This window comes from Amphiprion ocellaris, chromosome 20, assembly GCF_022539595.1.
Source record: "Amphiprion ocellaris isolate individual 3 ecotype Okinawa chromosome 20, ASM2253959v1, whole genome shotgun sequence".
NCBI classification, from domain to species: domain Eukaryota; kingdom Metazoa; phylum Chordata; class Actinopteri; family Pomacentridae; genus Amphiprion; species Amphiprion ocellaris.
This window is the reverse complement of record NC_072785.1, coordinates 15,223,770-15,244,036: the sequence shown is the minus strand read 5'-3', so window position 1 is coordinate 15,244,036 and position 20,267 is coordinate 15,223,770. Positions and strand designations below refer to the sequence as shown.

At 38.2% G+C, this 20,267-nt stretch overlaps 3 protein-coding genes across 5 annotated transcripts; all 3 read right to left on the bottom strand.

Annotated features, from left to right (window-relative positions):
* Positions 1 to 44: 44 nt before the first annotated feature.
* On the bottom strand, positions 45 to 3,995 carry mrpl35 (mitochondrial ribosomal protein L35). Its single transcript, XM_023285993.3, has 4 exons — positions 3,888 to 3,995; positions 3,510 to 3,675; positions 424 to 568; positions 45 to 324 (listed from the first exon to the last, which is right to left on the bottom strand). The coding sequence occupies exons 1-4, from the start codon at positions 3,916 to 3,918 to the stop codon at positions 136 to 138; spliced, it is 531 nt and encodes a 176-aa protein (XP_023141761.1). The 5' UTR covers positions 3,919 to 3,995; the 3' UTR covers positions 45 to 135.
* A 3,014-nt stretch (positions 3,996 to 7,009) lies between these two features.
* si:dkey-21a6.5 (major surface trophozoite antigen 11) lies at positions 7,010 to 12,665 on the bottom strand. 3 transcript variants are annotated; one of them, XM_055005595.1, is made up of 9 exons: positions 12,463 to 12,665; positions 10,756 to 10,929; positions 10,424 to 10,562; positions 10,228 to 10,316; positions 9,953 to 10,016; positions 8,837 to 8,925; positions 8,620 to 8,732; positions 8,376 to 8,512; positions 7,010 to 7,728 (listed from the first exon to the last, which is right to left on the bottom strand). In XM_055005595.1, the coding sequence occupies exons 1-9, from the start codon at positions 12,509 to 12,511 to the stop codon at positions 7,599 to 7,601; spliced, it is 984 nt and encodes a 327-aa protein (XP_054861570.1). In that variant the 5' UTR covers positions 12,512 to 12,665; the 3' UTR covers positions 7,010 to 7,598. The 3 variants fall into 3 exon arrangements, with proteins under 3 accessions (XP_054861570.1, XP_023141760.1, XP_035811224.1); XM_023285992.3 differs by having other exon boundaries at positions 8,356 to 8,512; positions 12,463 to 12,663; XM_035955331.2 differs by having other exon boundaries at positions 8,356 to 8,512; positions 10,756 to 10,990; positions 12,463 to 12,659.
* A 1,893-nt stretch (positions 12,666 to 14,558) lies between these two features.
* Positions 14,559 to 19,440, bottom strand: cfap99 (cilia and flagella associated protein 99). The gene is made up of 15 exons (XM_055006099.1): positions 18,947 to 19,440; positions 18,733 to 18,883; positions 18,527 to 18,621; positions 18,318 to 18,424; positions 18,038 to 18,215; positions 17,810 to 17,890; positions 17,488 to 17,556; positions 17,123 to 17,209; positions 16,945 to 17,033; positions 16,089 to 16,272; positions 15,743 to 15,884; positions 15,507 to 15,658; positions 15,227 to 15,432; positions 14,923 to 15,118; positions 14,559 to 14,790 (listed from the first exon to the last, which is right to left on the bottom strand). The coding sequence occupies exons 1-15, from the start codon at positions 19,058 to 19,060 to the stop codon at positions 14,719 to 14,721; spliced, it is 1,923 nt and encodes a 640-aa protein (XP_054862074.1). The 5' UTR covers positions 19,061 to 19,440; the 3' UTR covers positions 14,559 to 14,718.
* Positions 19,441 to 20,267: the final 827 nt, after the last annotated feature.

Genomic DNA, 20,267 nt, shown 5'->3' with positions numbered 1-20,267 from the left:
TTTTTATCCAGTTGTCTCAAAATAATAACTAAAAGCAAACATCATTGAAGACATCAGGATTTATTAAATATGTGTACAACAAATATCATGTTATATTCAAGCAGAAGACAATATAGCAGTACATGAATCAGCAAATTACTGTTTGAAGTTGACTCGATCGTGGTACTTCATGTATGGATCGTTGACATACCAGTTTCTCCTTTTCCAAAAAGACGTTGTCATTTTATCCAAAAGCTTGCTCTGTGTTTTGTTACAGAACACAATTTCCCTCAGGCGCCTTCGTCTGGCAGGCAGCTTCTTCCACAGTTTCTTCTTGTATCCTGACTGTTTGCACCCAAAACAAGAAATCAGATTGGCACCGCTGTGTTTTTAAGGTGTTAAATAAACCAGTGATTCAGGCAGTTAACTGTACAACACACGCACCTGACGTCTGATCCAAAGGCCGCAGTGCAGCCTCATGAACCTGTCTGTTACTGATTTCACGCTCTTCCTCTTCCCCTTCTTCACACTGTAGTACGTCAGACTTCTGCTTGGCTGCTGAATTAGACTTGGAACAAATGATGTCACCCTGGAAGAACACAGACAATCAGAACAACTGTTACTCAGAATATTCATTAAAGATGTGACATCTTTTAAATTGCAAAAACTGTCTCATGACAATCTCTCAGTGATATGTGCTCATGCAGATTATGCTCTTTTTTTTTTTTTTTTTTTTTAACATTTGTAGCTCCAACTTCAATACATACAAAGCTTTAAAAAGAGATTTTTCAAACAAAAATAGTATTTTTTTCGAGGATGTTGCAGTTACTTAGATTGATCTATGGCCATTGCTGTTTCTTGGATAGGGACTGATACTGCTGTTGAGCTCAAACTGCCTTTTATTCACCTCAGAGTTTCTTACAGTGTTTTATTGTGTGAGCTAGTTCTCCTGGCATAAAACAAGACCTTTGTCCTTTGCTTATATTATACAAAAAAGGTGGGGGAGTGCAGCAAAAGAGTGCTCTTTCATTGGCAAGGGTTATATTTTTACTAAGTGTGGGTGTTAGGTTATTCACCACCAACAAAAATGTCACAAGACAAGATTAGTCAGGATCCAGATGGCTTACTAATTCTGTAAAATTGTTTTTTGGACGAAAAGCTGCACCTCATCGTACTAAAGTTGAGGCAAAATCTTCACTTAATCTGTTGCTTGGGTGAACTGACAATTAAATGCCCAAATAAAGACAATTTGTTTGGGAAATACTGAATAATATACTGTTGATAAACTAGTTTTCAAGGGGCAGCGGAATGTTTTGTTGCATCGCTACAATTCTGACGTTGATTTAACCACAGATATGACTTTATTTCAAACCTGAGAAATAAAATCACAAGTAGCAAATAGGATAACTTTTAATATTCTTATCCTATAAGCTGGTAAAAGTATGTATTTTTTCCACTATGTGTGCACCAAAGATGCACATTTAGTTCACAGTGGTGGAAAGTAACTGGTCAAGTACTGTAATCAAGTGTAGTTTTGAAGTACTTGTACTTTATTGGAGGATTTATGCTACTTAATACTTAAACTCCATTGCATTTCAGCGGGGAAATATTGCACTTTGTACTTCACTACACGTATTTGACAGCATTAGTTACTTTTCAGACAGGCGTTTTCTATTATCTTGTAAAATACAACACATTGCTGAAGATCAAACCAGTGCTTTTCAATCTTAAATGATTTGGTGGAAATATATAATTGCGATGTCAGTGACAGCTATTGCTGTTTGATTTGCAATACAACTTTTTAATGTCAAGCTTCGGTTCAATAATTACTGTGTAACAGATTTGAAACATGTGATGAAACATTATCACATGAGGCACCATCAACAGCATGACTGTCACACAAGTAGGATGGCAAGTATTTATAAAACTATGATAGTTGAAACCCTGGGTCAGCTGCACTGCAAAATGTATGAGGTATAGCTATTAAATGATGAGACTGGGGTTTCTGTCAGTCGAACATGCAAGAATAAAATGTGTAGTTTAGGCTGGTCAGTGGGCATAAACAACCCCTGAAAATTTCAGTCTTCTCAAATTAAATAAAATTGAGTTGTAGCACTGTTCTCATTATTTAATAAATGTTATTATTCAACAATAACAATAATGTTGTAAATACTAAATTCTATCATTGGTGATTTGCTAATTGCAGAGTTTCAAGATGTAATTTCAATTTTAAATAATTTTTTTTATCCCGATTTCTGATTTCTTAATAAAAAATCTGTGTATAATTTAGATAAAGTTAGACTAGGGTTATTATCAGACCTGAGTGTCGCAGACTATAACCTTGAATTATTTATGAATATTTTTTTTTGTTTGCTTGTTTTGTTGTTTTTCTTTAGACAAGAGTCAAATCACATCGCACATTAATTCTAAAGGCGGCAGGTAAAAGCTTTTACCGTACTTTCCAGTGACACATAACTATGAATTGAAGCCATATTAAAACGTGATGTAATAATTAACAATGAAGGGGGGAGCGAAAGTTCAATTTAACAATAAAAATGAAACCAAAGGCTCAAAAGTAAGTAGATAAGACCAGAAAGAAAAGCACAATATCATCTTTATATAAAGAGAAGCTTTGAGAGGAGACTTTGAACTTTGAATCCTTTTTATACAGCTCCAGTGGAGTCAGTTTGTGGATGCCAGACATTGTTCATTGCAACACCAAGTATTGTCTCTCACCTCCAGGGATCACATTTAGTCTGATTAATTATTTATTAGGGTATTGTGTTATGGGATTTTATGGGTGAATTTTTCTCCTCAACAGCACCTGCATCTCTTCTTCTAGACTATTTAGATGGTCACCCAAATTACTATCAACTAAAATTACCGTTATACTTTTAATAAAGAGTAATATAATATAGTATACATAATATGAAGCAGTCTCACTACAAATGGGGGCTAAAAGTTGGCAACTCAGTCTAGCTCAGTGGTTCTCTAACATATTTACATATGATTGTATCTCTAAATCATCACAAATAAGGCTAATTCCAAGGTATAGAGTTGTAGAACTACTATCCTGCACTTAATGTGAAACCAATGCCAAGAAATAAGTTATGGAGTTGGGATGACAATACTTTGCCTGAAACACAATGTCTCATGTTTTATATTGATTTGACTATGAAATAATATGAAAATGTTGCAATTATTAGGCTAAAATCTAAAAATCTGTGCACTGCCCAAAGCCCCCAATGTCTCAAGAGCCCTGCAATGCCTCTGGTCTGGACATTTCAGATGTCTATGACTAAATGTCTTCTGCAGATTTTACTGTCTATACTTTTGATAATGTTTATTTTCAATAATTCTACACGAACCAATATCTCACTGAAACATTAGAAAAAACGCATTTTTGACATCTTAGTATTTTTACAATGTTATTTCCGTGCTTTTACTTAAGGAAAGGATCAGAACAATCTCTCCATCATTGTTCAAATCTTATGAAAAGGGCTTGACGTTAGTATCACTCCGGTCCTTACCGCTGCAGGATGTTGTACCGGGGTGTCTGCCACACTGCACCCCGGAGAGGAGCGCGGACAGCGGCTGTAGCGGAACCGTAGAGAGGTGTAGGCTGGATGAGGTTGGATAGCTGACAGATCTGAGGTGTTCTGGCGCTCATAGAGAGAGACAGCGGCCTCAGCAGCCCTGTGAGACCCAAGGACAACAGAAACACATGAGTGGAAGGGAGAGGAAGCTTAGCTAATGCTGCTAGCTTAAGCTAAAGGACAGCTTTCAGCGACTGTCTGTGCTAACAAAGATTTCTGTTCAGTAAATGAACGCATGGACCACATACTACACATTTACACAATGACGAGGGTGGAAGGACAAAGCATGAATGTCAAACTGTGGTTACACACCGGGCAGTCTTCTCGCCAGGGCGGCCGCCATGTTTCCTCCCGAGTACAACGTCAGTACGGAGTCCCGTTTGGACAAACTCTGTTCCTGTTAGTTTTCACACTAAAGCCCTTTACCGCCACCTAGCAACTGTTGTCAGACATGTAATATGCATTTCTAAAAATATCCACACGTTTTTTATTCATTATTTACTGAACCAGCGGTTACTGTAGTTCTAGGAGTACATTCAAATACTGAAATGACAGTTTGGAGGTATCTATACTTTGAATATTTCCCTTTTTGCTACTTTACTATTACTTTTGACCAATCATTCGGGATGAAATATTGCATTCCTTACCTCTACAACTACTAGATATTCGTTTGACAGCTACCAGTTACCTGCTAAGTTGTATTTTTTTATGATAAAGCACTAAAACATAGAAACCAGAAGCAGAATAGGTCTACACTAAATTACCCAACAGTAGAAGGTCTGAAGCAAGGAGAATACACAATTCTTTTTCTAAGTATTTTTAATATTATTTGAAAATGCAATCCTTTTACAATAACACTCTGAGAAGAGGTCGAATAGTTAGTACTTCATTTGATCAAATCAGCTTCTTTTTTCCATTTTACTCAATATAATTATATGACTTTTACTCATTTCTAGTTAATACATTAAAAAAGTAACATTTATATTTTCAGATCACTTTTGAACTTAAAAATAGAAATTCTCATAACCTGATGCATTCTGACTTGTTGAAGGATTACAGCTGAGAGTTCATTTAACTCCTTAAATTAAGTTTCTAAGAAGCAAAACTAGCACAGAAGCAGACATCCCAGGATGCATTGTTAGAGAGTAAGAGATGCTTGTTTTTTGTAGTTTGAGACGACAGATGTGGTGCAAACTTGCTGTGTGTCTTTAATAAATATTCAATTAGGCTGTTTATTTTCATCATAATTAAAACAATTCTAACCATGACAGTGGTTAGTTTTGAATGCAGTCCCTGCACTGTAGATTGATATTGTACTGATTCTGGTTACAAATGGCTTAAACAGCCGCAACGGTAAGTGAAATGTAAAAGTAAAGCAAGTCAGTCTGTAATTAATGTCTATCTCACTAGCTGATTCAACTTAACATCTTAAGTTTATCGAACGTCTTTTCTCAAAATCCATTATTGCAACTCAGCTAGTTTTACAAGTTCACAAGTCATAACACGACTTTGAACTAATTAATCAAATGAAAGTCACATTTTTAAGGCAGCAGCAGAACTTATGCTCATAAGCCGAATGAACCTAAATGACTTACAGTGTGGTGATTGTAATAGGCTTATACTAAGTATTTTTGCTGTACTTTTACTTTAGTGATACATGGATGCATGGCTTTCACTTGTAACGGAGCATTTTCAAACTGTAGCATTGCTCTTTTTTAAAACTTCAATATACAGTTGTTGCCGTAACAAAGAGTTTAGCGCAGGCAATTCTATAATCACTGTGGAGGCACATTTCAACCACCAGAGATCTGCTATGTACTCCAGTGTTAACTGTGTGTGCACCGGATGTAGGCAGTTCAGAGTTATATATGCAGCTTTCAGCAGTTATCTGTCTTGTTGCGTTGTTGTCACACTCCGTCAACATGTTTATCTGATGGTCAGATGAGCCATTTGTCATGGTCTCTGAAGAATGTGGAAAAAATTGTTGAGCACTGACCACAGAGTTGCTTTTCTTATTTATTGAATCTGTAAACCCTGCAGTTTATGTGTATATATTTTTTGTGGCAGAAATATTCACAGAGCAATTATTTATGCACTACAAGGGCCCTTGATCTGGAACACCTAATGAATGCCTTGAGCAATGTTATTAATAATACCTGTGCCTTTTCTGGCTATGATATGTAAAAATGTGCGTTTTAGCTCAACCTTTATAATTTGAAGCACAAGACTGGTTTCTATTTATTAATTATGTTTGTACAAATATTGCAACAAATAGAGAAAACCTAAATCACATTAGTGTTTGGTGTGACCACCGTTTGCTGCTGTCTGTCTCTTCATATGATCCTAGAGTGATTCTATGATGGTGAGATCCGGGTTCTGTGGGGGCCACACCATCTGTTGCAGGACTCCTTGTTCTCCTTGTGGCAGGTTAAAGCCTGCATGTTTGGGGTTGTTGTCATACTGTAGGATGAAGTTGGGACTGATCGGACACCTGATTGTTCTGCGTGATAGACAAGAATCCTAGAAGAAAGATGCCTAAAACCTTGAAACATACGGTATAAAACAAGAAAACACCACCCACAGCAAAAACGCCACCAAACCAAAAAATGACCGAAATTAAAAATAAAAAAATTAAAAATTGCAATAAAAAAAAGTTTCTTTACATTTGTAATTACAATAAATCTTTGTAAGTGGGTGAAGCATGCCAAAAAAGAAAAAAAGAGGAATTTGGAGATGCCAAAAAGTTGGATTTATATTTGTGTGTAAAGCCAAAATATACTCAGATTAATAGTATGGATCAATAATTTACATCAAAAGGGCTTTTTAAGTCTGGTGTGAATAGTTTAACATTTAAAGATAATATAATAACAGATTTATGTCATAGTAGATTTTTTTTTTAATCTGAATTCACACTTTCCAACAAAGAACTTTTACTTCAGAGCTGGAAGGTTGTAAAGTTCTGCTCTCCTGAAGGACCATCAGTTCTCATTTTCAGTAACATGCTACAGCTGTTGACAACATGTTACTGGATTGTATTTGTTGCTACACATTCTGACCCTACATAATAGGAGTTACGTTGTTTTGTCTGGTTAAATTACTGAATAACTACATTCTCAAAACATCCAGCATTGAGGCAAGAACAGAGAAATCTCAAGGCGTTTTTTGCGTTTGTAGCATAAAAGTGTGACGCTCGTGGAGAAAACTTGACCGAAAACCAGCTGTAATTTAGTAATGATTGATATCATGCAAATGTATTGAAATGTGCACACTAGGTAAATTAGAAATGATTCATGGTTGATCACTTTCACCCAGAATATCATCTCAATAACCTAATGCAAAAAAAGGTTTTGTGCCTTTCACAGGGATAATAAACAAAAAAACTTACATTTTATATTACTAGTTTGAAATATGTAGTCAAATTATAACAGCAAGAGTTATAAATCTGAATCATTTTTATTTATTTTCCTTTAAAACATACAAATACAACCTTTAAAAAAAGTAGATGAAAACCATTAAGCAAAGGTATCACTTAAACTACAAACAACATGGCACACAAAAATCAAAAGCATTAAAAAACACAACGTACCAGCCACACCTCTGTCAGTGAGGAAACATAAGAGTTAACAGAGGCACCCACAAGGCTACCAGTACATGAATGCAAAGTAAATCGATTACCTCTGTAAAAAAAAAAAAAAAAAAAAAAGTGCTTTTCATAGGAGAAAGAGTTTCCCACCAAGCCGAGGCATGTGTCTCCAACATACCTCTCATAATCCAATAACCCAGTTTACAAAAGGAATGCTTCTCTCCAAGTGGAACAACTGTAACAAGGTCAAACTATAAGAATTCACAAAAGAATCAATCTCTGTTTGTCAATAATATATTCAAATGTACCACAATTGAAAAGCTGGTGGATTGTCAAATTACTCTGAAGGCGCCGGTTGAGGATTTTTCCATCAGTCCGCTGCTTCGTCTGTCAGTTCTTTAGTCTTAGTGGTTCACCAGCCGGCATACACTGGCTCTGCATCACAGGGCAGCCCATAGTATCGACCCTGAGGCCGCTCTTTGCGTAACAGTGGAGTCCGGGCTATTGTCAGCTCTCTGTCGGTGTCTCTCCGTCGACGTAGAACCATTAAAACGATAAAGAGTAAGGTCACTGGAAAAAGGAGAAGAAAACAGCAGAAGATGTAAGAAGACCATTTACAGACATGCACAAGGGGACCACTGATGTCAGAGCATGATTCTTATTCCATCTGATTATGTTGTTAGTTAAAGCAGCTGACTGGGCCGCTTTTAATCATATGGACGTAGTTTGAAATAACAAGCTTAATCTACATTTATATGGCTCAAAGAAAACAGTTGCACTGCTCTTACAGTTCTAGCTGATTGAATCGGTCAAGGGTGGAAAGTATGACGGTTGTTTCAAGTTCCCCTGAACACTTTGTTTGCCTCATTTCTTCTTGATTTCTTTTTAGGAATGACGAATAAACAGTATGCCAAGTTTCCTGTAACTTGGCACAGTGTTTGCTGAACCATGATTGCATAAAACAACGACTATTAACACTTTAAAGAAATGTTGGCATGCAATCAGAGTATGTAAACATAGCTTGAAGCTTGTCATTGTTAAAGTTAATCAGTTTGAAAAGCACAACAGTGAGTCCAAAGCATTAAACATGGTTAATATCAAGATGCATTCCTGAAGAATCTCTAAAACCACTGGGGCCACACTGTACTCATTTCTTTCTCTTCACTTTTTTATACTTCCTTAGGCAATATTACTCACACCCTCCTCCAATAACTAACAGCGCAATAGTGACAGGAGCCATTTCACAAGTGTCCCCTGATTTGCGGAAGAAAGTCTCCATGCAGTAGCCTGGAGCCAAGCTGCCCTCCGGACAGAAGGCGTCAGTCGGACACAGGATGGGGTTTACGTCAGGGCTCTGAGAAAACAAACATGCCAGCATGTCAGCAAACATGCAGAATGTCTCTCCAGTGAACACATGTTCACCCTCGTGGCATCTTGTCTGACAAAGTGTGCAGTACTCACAGGGCAGTAGTGGTTCTCTGGGCAGATTTCACAGTTCTCCTGCCCCCACTGGACCTGGTAGAAGCCACTGCTACAGATCTGACACATGGTCTGATGGGCAGCCTTGTGCATGCCTGTTGAAAAGCAGATGGATGGATGACAATTCTTCCCTTCATTATAGCGAGCACATGAACAAGTAACTATTTATTTAGTTTACAGTTCAACTGCTGTGGATTACCTGGCCGACATGGTGAGCAGCGTGTAGCTCCACTCAGCAGAGTTTCTGTTCCTCCAGGACACGTTTGGCACTGGGTGCAACTGGACGAGCTGTCACAAAGAAAGATGCATGTTTCCAACCATTACATGACAAATTACCGTGGTTTTCATAGCTGCCACAAATAACTTGGGGGCACGACTGAAAAATAACAAAGCTGATTTGGTTGTAGTTTGATGTCACAGCGCTAACAGACACGTTTGGGGTAGATCTGCCACTTACTGAGCAAAGACTTGAATGATAAAAAATAATAACGGTTGACGTAAATAATTGGAAAATGGTTGCTGTGTTTCAAGTTGTTTGGAAGCTACAAAATCCTTAATAAAAACTATGTATACTATGTATACAGTATTTTTAGCCAGTGTAAACAAGCTATGGAGTTGTGTCCAGAGAGACAGCAGGCTCATGGCAGCAGCCCAAGAACCCGCTGCTGGACACCAGCAGTGAAGCAGGCAGGCTTTCAGGCATGGACCAGAAGGAACATCACTTTTATTAGCACAGAAGCAAAACCTCAAGGAAGAGAGTTTTCTACTGACTTCATAGAGGTTATCAGAATGTCATGGTGAAAAGCTCATGCCTAAAGGTCATTTTTGGTCTACCAATGGAGACCTTGTGTCCGACTTTCATTATGATTACAGGCTTCTTGTAACATCCCAGTTTCTAAATGCCAAAATCCGTTTGTCTTGCAGGGTGCACAGGCTCAGAGCTATTAACTGCTGAACCCTTTACTCCCCCTTCTTAGTTATGATCAAGATGCCTGCAGGATGACTCCCTGTTATGGTATTCAGGGTACGTCAACAGGGAGTAGAGTCAAGGCCAGACTGAGAACGACCTGGAGGGACTACACATCCCAACTGGTCTGGGAATCATCAAAAACGCCCCCGAGAAGCTAAAGGATGCTCGGGCTGCTGATGTAACCATATCTCATGTGCTGGCAAATATAACCATGAGATAAAAGCATGTGATGTTCAATTTGGTGGTTAGATAAGTCATTTTCCAAACACTGAAATAGTTCCATATTCTGGCTCCTGGTTACAGAACAACACAAACAGAAACTGCTGACATTTAAGTACGACTTACTTGCAAAAACTCCCCAATGCACACGGTGAACATGAAGTAGAACCCTCCTGCAATGAAAAGAAACCTGAAAGCAGCAGAAGGAAGTGAATTCAACATGTGTAAATCATGTTTTCTATCAAGTTTTAAACTGCAGTGAATGAAACTTGGTTCACATCATTGCATGTAAAACAACGTAGGTATGTGTGTGCCCATTTTAGACATTTTAAATATATAATTTATTGATTTACTGTTTCTGATTGACAATACAGTTTTGAGTAACAGCTAAATAAACACACCTGGCAAACAACTTGTGCAACGTTCTGCACCAGTGTCATTGCTGAAGGACCCACCAGGGCAGGGGTGACACAATGGACTTCCAGTGAAACTGTAAAGCAAGGTGTAAAATATAACAGAAGAAAATGACTTGTGACATAGACAGCGAAGAAGCCAAAATTAAAATTTTGAATTTCTTGGAACAGTCTGCATCCTTACTTGGTGTAAAAACCCCGGTTGCAGGGCAAACACTTCTGCTGTCCAGCTACTGGCTGATAAAACCCCATGGCACACGGGAGGCAGGCTCCAGGAAATAAACACAGCCCAGGGTCAGAACAGCACGTGCACAGCAAGGTGCCTGGGGGGAGATAAGAGAACCATTCCACAACTTTTATAGCCCATTCTTAAATATTTTAACCCTGTAGTGAGAAATTTCAGAAAGTACAGACAGGGCAAGAAGGAGTAAAGATCCTAAAACATGAAAGTGTATTTATAATCCATCGCACACACTAAATAAAGAGTAAAATGGTGGCTCCACATCAATGACTCACTGTTGTCGTATTGTGATCCCGGCGCACAGGGCTCACAAGTAGAAACATTGAAAGAAGAGCAGCCTGGGGTTGTGCTGCTGAAAATCACGGGTGTTATAGTCAGACCGGTCACATTCTCGATGAGGGTGGTGTTCAGCACAGCAGGAGTGAGAGTCGTCTGGCTCACCACCATGACTGGAGGAAAAGACACACCGGGGGTTTCAAATGTGACGTCTGGCAGTGGACTGACTCACGGCTGCAAACACAACAGGTTAATATGTTCAAACTTGGAGATAAATTAGTGACTGGGTTATGCCACAATGGGATAGAAGTTCAAGGGGCCAAACTATGTGCTGCAACAGTTCTGCTTTTAATCTGTCATTTTTGTGTCATCTCTCTTTTGTAAACTATCTAAATGAGGCATAAAGTACCCAAATGTGCTAAAAAAGAAATCTGGCTTTCAATAAATAAAAGCCAGAAGATTGTTTCTGACCTGCATCTGAGCTGTTGCTAAGATGGTGCACATCTGGTCTTTAGAGCCAAACGTGTTATCTCCAAGGATTAATACAACACTGGAAGCACAACAGCAAAACATTACAAAGGATTAACAGGGCCTAAGCCTTTTGGGGGGCCCCTAGGAAGTATTTTGCTCACCCCTTATGCTTGAATAACTGACTAAATTACATTCTTATTTTTCAAAAAAACAACAATACAATATCAGCCATGATATAAATAATAACTAAGGTCTCTCTCTTTCTGTGTCTCTCTGTTTTAGTCTTGTGCTCTGAAACCTCCAAGTAGGTTTCCAGTGAATCCTAATGATGAACACCCCCCTCGTGTCTCCCCTCCTCAGACATCCACAAGCAAGAAAAACTTAGTTCTGCAAGTGAGTGAGAAGCCTGAGTTCAGCAATGCAATGCGCCAGCGTTATATCATAAAATAGAACAACGTCTTCATTAAATTATATCATCGTTGCATCTTAAATCACTCCCCTGAATCTTAAGTGCAGCGTTTACCCAGTAAAAAGAAAAACAGCAGAGCAGGGGGGGCAACAGGTATAAGCACATCAGCAAAAACAGAGCCCATATTGTGGTTGTAATCACATAAGCCATGTGCTTAAGTGCTTTCTTGAATAGGAGCCATCCTCCTCATGAAATGTAATTATTCAGAAACGGGGTCAGGTGATTTTCTCTGCTTCAGTCTCTGCTGGGTTGGCAACATTTCCCTTAAACAAAACTGAGCCTGAAAGAAACGCTGCCTTTGGAGAGAAGTAACACTAAGTCACAATAGAGAGATTATAGTAATGCCAGATCAAGAGTTGAAGAGAAACACCTAAACTCAGTATATTCTTTTATAGTGTTTTTTTCATGAGGGGGAAGTTTGTTGTGGTGTCCAGGTGCATGAAAAAAGTCCCTTTAAGTGGTACAAATGTGGTCATTGTGCAAAATGAGCTTGTGAATTGAACTAAAAAAGCAACTACAAGCCAATCTACTAATGAGATTCTAAATTTAGAGGCATTTCTCATGTTGATTTCCACATTTAGTCTCCGTTAGTGCAGTGACTTTACTCTATTTATGGTGTTAGTCTGCACCAGATGGGATTGTTATTACAAGTAGTGAATTAAACTTCTGCCTTTTCATATTATCTACCATCACATGTCTGTATTACATCTACTGCATGTTTTCTAGGATCACAGCTGCTATTTTCGTTAGAAGAGTCCAAACTTACCAATGCAACAAGCGGCGGCTACAGCAGGCAGAAGTCCCCGACACTCCATCCTCCAGGTTACCGAGTGCAGCCACCAAACAGTGTCGGTGTCCAGCAGGTCATCCCCGGCAGGTCCAGCTGCCTGAGTTTCCACAGAGGACAGCAGCTCTGGTCGCTAACAGGGGAATCAGTCCTCTCATCAGCGTCATATGACAAAATACGCATCATGTGATTTTGCTTTAGAGGGCAAAACTGAGCAGAAAGGGCTGGATTCACTCAGAGCTGCTGCAATTACAGCGAGCAGCCAGCAGGGGCAGAAGTGGCTCTAGAGAGGGGAAATCCCAGGTGTTTGGACAGTTTTAGTAAATCAGGTGTTAAAATCCGAACTATTCATAGAGTTGCATGTGTAATAATAATTTTGCAGGGTGTTAATTTTAGATAATATTCTAAATGTGTTAAGTAATTTGTTGTAGTGTATAATATTGTAGGGTCCTATCCTTATTTTTTTCAATTAGCCCATTAAATGTGCATAATTAATATTTTTATAGAGTCCTAACCATGATATTTTATTTGTCAGGTACATTTGCTTAATTAATAATATTGTGGGGTCCTAACCTGCTGGGTCCTCTCGCCAGGTCATCACTGTAAATAAGAAATTGTTCTCAACTGATCTAACCTGCTAAAAAAAAAAAGAAATAAAACAACAACAACAACAAAAACATTTAAAATAATTAAGTCTGAAAATTTGCATAGTTAGTAATATTGTAGGGTCCTAACCATAATATTTATTAAGTCAGGCAAAGTTGTATTTTCTATAATACTGTAGGAACTCAGCACTAATATTTATGTAAGTTAGGTAAATTTGCATAATCAGTAATATTGTAGTACTAACTTCAATATTTAATTTACTTCAAATAATTCAAAAAAATATAAATTTACTTCATCCTAATTTTTGTTCACTTTTCACCGTGTGTGTGTGTCTATATATATATATATATATGTATATATATATATATATATATATATATATATATATATATATATATATATATATATATATATATATATATATATATATATATATATATATATATATATATATATATATATATATATATATATATATATATAAAAGTAAATTCCCGGGTGTAAATTCCTGTATTTATGCTTTGCAGCAGCTCTGCTTTGTTGTGGAAATTTCCTCTCAGATGACACCTGACGTTTGACACTCTGAGCAAAAATGAGTGGCTCTTTGTACAGTAACTTGTTACCAAAATACACAAACCGCAGAAATAACACCAGTATTGTTTGGGGGAAGGGAAGATTCCTCCTTAGTCATGAGATGAAGGTCCACTTCCCTTTTCATGCAACATACGGAAGTGGGTGGTGATATTATATACATATTTACTGGACATACAGTACAGAACATTAGAGCAATCCATCAGCCATAGCTACAATATAAAAATTGTTTGAATAGATTCAAGTTGGAGTTAAAGAAAATCTCAAATGGTTTCATTGTGTAGGGAAATCAGAAATTATGAGATAATAGTGAATGTAAATGAATTCTTTAACCCTCCTGTTGTCTTCATTTCCTTGTCTAATTTTGTTTTTAAATTCAGCAAAAAAAATCCTCAAATTTATGAAAATTTGCCAAACCTTAAGAAAGAAAATTCAAATAATTCCTTAAAAGTTTCCCTTAAAAGTTTTATTTTAAAAATCCCCCAAATTGGTGAGAAAATTCTTGTAAATATTTTCAAAAAATGAGAAAAAATCTTCCAAAAAAAAATCCTAAAAATATCTAAAGTGATTACATATATGTCAGTAAAACTTCTAATATTTTCTTTAATAACATACACCAAAAAAATCAACAAAAATCCAGTGAATTTCACTGGATTTTGGTAGATTTTTTTGGTGAATGTTATTAAAGAAACTTTTTTTAACATTTCTTTTTTTTCCACCAAAAAATGATCAGAAATTTTCCAAAAATGTGGAAAATGTGGACATCAGAAGTTTCACTGTAAAAATTGATTATTTTTCCCACATTTTCAAACTTTAAAATGGGTTAATTTAACCCGCAGGACGACACGAGGGTTAAATAAAGTAGCGTGACAGTGAAGCATTGTTCAAGCTGCTTTAATGGAACGTTTGCCAATTTAATTTGCAACAAACAATAAACGCTAATCGTTCTTTTCATTTAATCCTTTGGATTGAACAGTCGTAGCATTGTGAAGCATTTTGCATATATTTATTCCTCAGTGTTTCCCTCTTTGAAGACTTTTAAGAAGCCTTCTGGATGTATCGTGCTAAGCTCTGCTCCAGCTCCTCCCAGCTTTTCTCCTTTAAACTTCTCTATGAAAAGGAAACAGAGAGAGAGGAGAAATGGATATTATTTATTGCTACCAGTGTGAAACACAAAAGCAAAACAGACAGTTCGCTCACACAGAGGAGTCAGTTCTTCTTTGTTCTGGATTTCATACTCACTTGATGATGCCTTGTTGTGTTGCAAACAGTGTGAGCCTCAGTCTGTTTAGAGGTTGTGGCCTTGCTGCTTTCACTTTGCTTCAGTCTTTGCCGCTCTTGCTTTTTCTCTTCAAGCTTCTTCCGCAGCTCCAAAAGTGTCTCATCCTGAGCCACCGCCTTCTTGATGGACTCCAGCTTGGCCTTCCTCTCCTCTTTCCTGCCACAAGCCAAAATTATCATGAACGTATATGTCATGCGTGTGCGTTTTTAAGGCCTGTGCGTTCCCTGCTGCTAGAATCAAGTCAGAGCCAAACATTTTCCTGACCTGATGGCAGCAGCTCGTGCCAGCGCTCTCCCGTGGAGGTCGATGGTTTCCAGCCTCTCCTGCAGCTGCTGCTTCTCTTTCTGCTTCTCCTCCAGGATTGATCTGCGTTTCTCATCTTGCTCTCTTTGCTGCGCCTCCCTCAGAAGGTTCAGACGCTCCTTCAGCTCAACCAGAGACATCTCTCCCAGCAGATCATGGCCTGCAGTCTGACATTTGACAGGTCAACTGTGACAAAGAGTTCCACATGACATGCAAGACAATATCCCTTTCTGTTACTCACCTCTGTGTTATCAAAATTCTTGACTCTCATATGAGGGACCGATTCAATGGCGTGAATTTCTCGTATGATTTCAAATTTCCTGCTCAGCTCTTCCTGTGCCTCCTCCAGGGCCTGGCGAAGGAGCTCCTGACTTTGTTCTGAGACTTCTTTCACTGTGAAATTTGCATGAAATTGATGAGAATGAAAAGGAAATCATGACAACTGCCCTGCATATCATGTTGTGTAAGGAGGTGCACCTATGCTTTGCTTTAATTTCTGCAGCTTCTCTTTGGCTGTTTTTGAATTCTTGTGGCCTTCGATTACTTGTTGCACCAAATCTCTCAGTGCTTTCTCCTCCTGCAGCCTTTTCTCCGCATATCTTTGCATCAGCTGGGCCGTCTAGAAAAAACAAACAAACGAAGCAACCGTAATAAAAGCAAATTTTTCATGCATAATTTAAAACCCCTATAATTGACTTTTTCACAGGATGTTTGGAGAACAAGAAGCTTTTGTGTAATTACTCCTCTCTTTACACACTTTAAAGCACTGTGTAATCTCATGTTAACACCTTTTCTGATCAGTTACCAGATGGCCTTTACCCACCTCTTCTTTCTTCAGCTGTGCGGCCTTCTTGTTGCGCTCCGTGATTCGTTGGCGGGCCAGAGCGATCTCCTCCTCAGTGATGCGTCCCTCCAGGTATCTGCGCTCCGTCTGGCACTGCAGGAAGGACGGGTCCATCTGATCCAGCACATTCTGCTCAAGGTCCCCTCGCATCAGGCGCTCTAGTCTGTGTTGCAGATACAAACACAAAGAAATTACACACCATTTGATGAGTTTAGTCCAAACATTAATGAGAGAAAGCTGAGAACAAATCACAAACATACGCCTTCACAGATACATATACTCAAAGTACAGATGGGTGACAAATCACAGGGAAAAACCTGAACCCTTGACCTCTACAGTGAGTACTCTTATACTGTGGGGAGAGAACAGTTTCTACAAATCAACAAAGCTCTTCTCAATGATTACCTTTATCCTATTATGAAGTATTTTGTGGTCACCTTCAGAATGACAAAGCTCCGATTCAAAGGGCACAAGAGGTCACTGAGGGGTTTAATTTGTATGAAAATGATGCGAATCATATGTTGTGGCCTTCACAGTCAATCCACCAACAGTAAATGAGAGAATGCCTTTTGGAAAAATGGTGTCCATCCGTCCGGTTGAGCTCCAGAGACTTAGAGAATCAACACCATGAAGGCACGAAGGTGTTTTAGCAGGATGTGTTTTTCTAAGACACTTCATGTTGAATTTTCCTTTAATTTCAAGTCCTACAGAGGATCAAGTGCCTTGTGTTTGGTTGCCCTTCATTCATGTGGTGTCTTGTGTAGACATTTGTTAAGTTTAACTGTTTCACACAGTGAAACAGGCCAGCTAGTAGCAGGAAGATGCTGTTCTGTACCTCTGCAGCTCCTCTTCCACCTGACGGTCAACGAGCGCCTCCCTCCTTAGGATGGCTGCTTTGTTGAGCTTGATGGGACTGCTGTTAGTCTGACAGAATCAGAGAAAATACACACATTGTACCTATATTAGCGAATACATACACAGCTATACTCGAGACTGAAGCAGTCAGAGCTCACCTTATTAGTAGAAGGAGCTGCAGAAGAGTGAAATGAATTAAACTTGAGCTTTGATTCAAAGTCTTCCTCAATCTGGGACATCACTCTCTGTCAAACAAATGATAGTGAGTTCAGCAGAAATGTGAACTGGCTTTCAACTAGTGAATTTTCCAAACAACAACAATATGATGGAATTTAGTTACCAGCCGAACAGAAATGAAAATGAAGCTTGTTAAGTACAGTCAGATTCATTCATACAGCCCAAAATCACAAAAAAAGCTCAAGAGGAGGAGAAGAGGAGGGCTCCCTCTTCTATATTTAGGTTTGGACATGAATCAGTAACAGTGTTTTGGAACTCCATGTGAAGCAGAAAAATTATCCTTTACCTTTGTGTGTTCAGACTTGTGTGGATTTACACATCTGAACTGTTTCGTGTTTGCCTCATAAAGATGTTCCTTTGGTGAGAAACAGAGAAGAAGTCATTAAAATAGCCTGCAATGCAATAAGACTGGAAGTATCAATGGTTAAGTAGGAATAATTATAGAAAAGATTAATATTTTTAAAGTGCTGTAATGTCTAATAATACACTACTTTTAACTGCTGTTGATTTACTATTATTGTCTCTAATACATTCACACATCAGGCTGGGTTTCACCTTTAGATGTGATGCTCTTTTTCTGATGATAACAGTAAAATTGGACATCATACCTCAGCCTTTTGATGGTTCTTTTCTTTGATCTCCTCTATTATCTGCATCTCCTTCGGAGGCCTGTAGGTGCTGTTTGGTACCTACGAAACAAAAGCCTGATGAGTGATGCACCAGAATGAATCAGGCTACGCTCTCTGTAAGCACTTCTGTTGGGAGAAGCAGAAGACAGCACACAAAGAAAGCAACTGTTCAGTGTCAGAGGGAAACGCTGCATATAAGTAGCTGACCGGTTTGCATATTTTGTGCTGTAGGAAGATCTCAGGCGAGGGCAGAGGTCGAGGTTTAGGTTTGCTGAGAGAGAACTCCTGTGGCTCAGTGGTTTTGACTGGAGCTTTCTTGAACTGATTCTTTTGAGATATTTTGACAGCAAGTTGGTCCATGAGAATATCGATCTCAGGGCGCCATCTAAAGGATGCACAGACATACATGTTTGTTGTTTGCCTCTGGAATAATATTATTTTATTATTAATAAAAAAAAAGGATGGTCCTGTATTCTGCATTTCTTACCTGAGCAGAGGGCCAATCCAGTGTTTCTCCACAAAGGCAGCATCATAAATGCTGCTCCACTTCTCTTGTATCCACGTGGTGAGGTTTGAGAAGAAGAAACTCAAGAACTAAACAAACAAACACACACAGAGTGCACCATAAGAGGCCCATTGATTGCTGGATCTCCCCGATGAAACAACACTGACGTGTTCAAAAGCAGTGTTTCTCACTGTGTGCATCTTCTTGATGTCCAGAGATCTGACAATGTTGCTGAAATTCTGAAGTCCGAGGTCATCAAGAGTAAATGTGGTGAGGTAACAGATAACTGAGGAGCAACACAGCATTATAAACATGTCAGGGGGGATTTTATTTATTCTGAAGGCAGACATCCATCAGGAGCACTACTGTATGTAGTTTAGTTAATGAAATGACTTACTGACAAACTGACTGTCTTCACCTCTGGATAAACGTTTCCCATTCCAGTCATAGAAGGCACTGATAACTACATCCAGCAACTTTTTGTGCTCAATACATCCAGAAACAACATCAAGTATGAACTTCTTCTGCAGAGCATCCATGTCCTGCAACTAATGTGACATTCGTAAGTTTCAGCACAAACATCACCTGGAGACTGATCTGAGTCCACCTACCTGCAGATCCTTCCGAGCACCTTCTATAAAGTCATCCAAACACTGTCTGCCAGCTCTGAACTTATCCAGCAGGACGATGGCTTCCTTCACAAGTGAGCCATAGCTTGATGCCATTTTAAATCCAGTAGAAAAGTCTGCAGAAATATACTTTCTTCAATCAAAAATTACACATAGATCATATAAAAAAAATTAAATCTATATATGCCTAAAAGACCAACAGGGCTGTCATTAAAAAAAAAAGAAAAAGAAAAAAAAAAACACTGATTCATAGAAAGTCAGATTTCCCGAGAAATTTCTTCGGAACGGTTTGTGTTCATTTCCAGCCCTTGTCATGTTCACCCGTTGCTTAGCAACACAAAACATGCGTAAACAGAGACGTTGAATGAGGAAAAGGCGGCTTTACAACTAGAAACAACATCTTCATTTGAACTGATGAGAGGTGTTTTACTATCGGGTTGTTTTGGTCAACATGTAGGACCATTTATGTTTTAATCCACACAGATTAACAGTGTGGCATCCTGATCCTTTGTTGGCTGCCATAACAATAATTATGACGTAGTATGTTGTGACGTCTGTGCGAGCAGTGCGCTGCATTCACGTGCTGTTGGAAATGTTAAAATAATCACCAGATAATCAAAATCATATGATAAAAAAATACAGCAGGAGAAGAAGAAAGACGCTCAAATAATGGCAACCAGATGAAAGCAGAGTTTTATAAGTCATTTTATTGGAAATTCTTAGTAATAGAAAGCGACTCACTTCACATCTGGGTTTTGAGGGGGCCGCTGGGGAAAAAAGCTGATTACTGAACAAATCACATGCAAACTGGGTTTTAAGACCAGCCTCACAATGCATCATCTGATTTCCTGCCTTAATCTGATTAGCATAATCTGATTTTTTGTGGGTGTGTAAACAAAGTCATTGGTTTGGAATTGTGTTGTCACTACTACAGCTATATATATATATATATATGAATAATAGATAGAGAGACAGACAGACAGATATATATATGTTTGTTATGTATATATATATATATATATATATATATATATATATATATATATATATATATATATATATATATATAGATAGATAGATAGATAGATAGATAGATAGATAGAGTCAAAGAGGGAATACAATGATGAGTAGCCACAGAAGAGTCAAAAAGTTTGATTTGACTATTATATTCTCACAACTACTGCCTTTTTGATAATGGGACACCATCATACCAACAAGCCATTTTAAATGAAACATTGTGACAGTAAGATCATCACTGATGTTGCAATATCTGTTAAAACATAGACATATGAGCAAATTTCTG

What these genes read in the sequence shown, in the direction of transcription:
- mrpl35 (XM_023285993.3), bottom strand. Translation starts at nt 3,918, where the DNA reads ATGGCGGCCGCCCTGGCGAGAAGACTGCCCG. An exon ending in CCTGGCGAGAAGACTGCCCG is followed by an intron (nt 3,676 to 3,887) that starts GTGTGTAACCAC and finishes TGGGTCTCACAG; the next exon opens with GGCTGCTGAGGCCGCTGTCT. An exon ending in GCCTTTGGATCAGACGTCAG is followed by an intron (nt 325 to 423) that starts GTGCGTGTGTTG and finishes GGGTGCAAACAG; the next exon opens with TCAGGATACAAGAAGAAACT.
- cfap99 (XM_055006099.1), bottom strand. Translation starts at nt 19,060, where the DNA reads ATGGCATCAAGCTATGGCTCACTTGTGAAGGAAGCCATCGTCCTGCTG. An exon ending in TGAAGACAGTCAGTTTGTCA is followed by an intron (nt 18,622 to 18,732) that starts GTAAGTCATTTC and finishes GTTGCTCCTCAG; the next exon opens with TTATCTGTTACCTCACCACA. An exon ending in GAAATTAAAGCAAAGCATAG is followed by an intron (nt 15,659 to 15,742) that starts GTGCACCTCCTT and finishes CAAATTTCACAG; the next exon opens with TGAAAGAAGTCTCAGAACAA.
- si:dkey-21a6.5 (XM_023285992.3), bottom strand. Translation starts at nt 12,511, where the DNA reads ATGGAGTGTCGGGGACTTCTGCCTGCTGTAGCCGCCGCTTGTTGCATT. An exon ending in TTGCACAAGTTGTTTGCCAG is followed by an intron (nt 10,017 to 10,227) that starts GTGTGTTTATTT and finishes TGCTGCTTTCAG; the next exon opens with GTTTCTTTTCATTGCAGGAG. An exon ending in GTTAGTTATTGGAGGAGGGT is followed by an intron (nt 7,729 to 8,355) that starts GTGAGTAATATT and finishes TCCTTTTTCCAG; the next exon opens with TGACCTTACTCTTTATCGTT.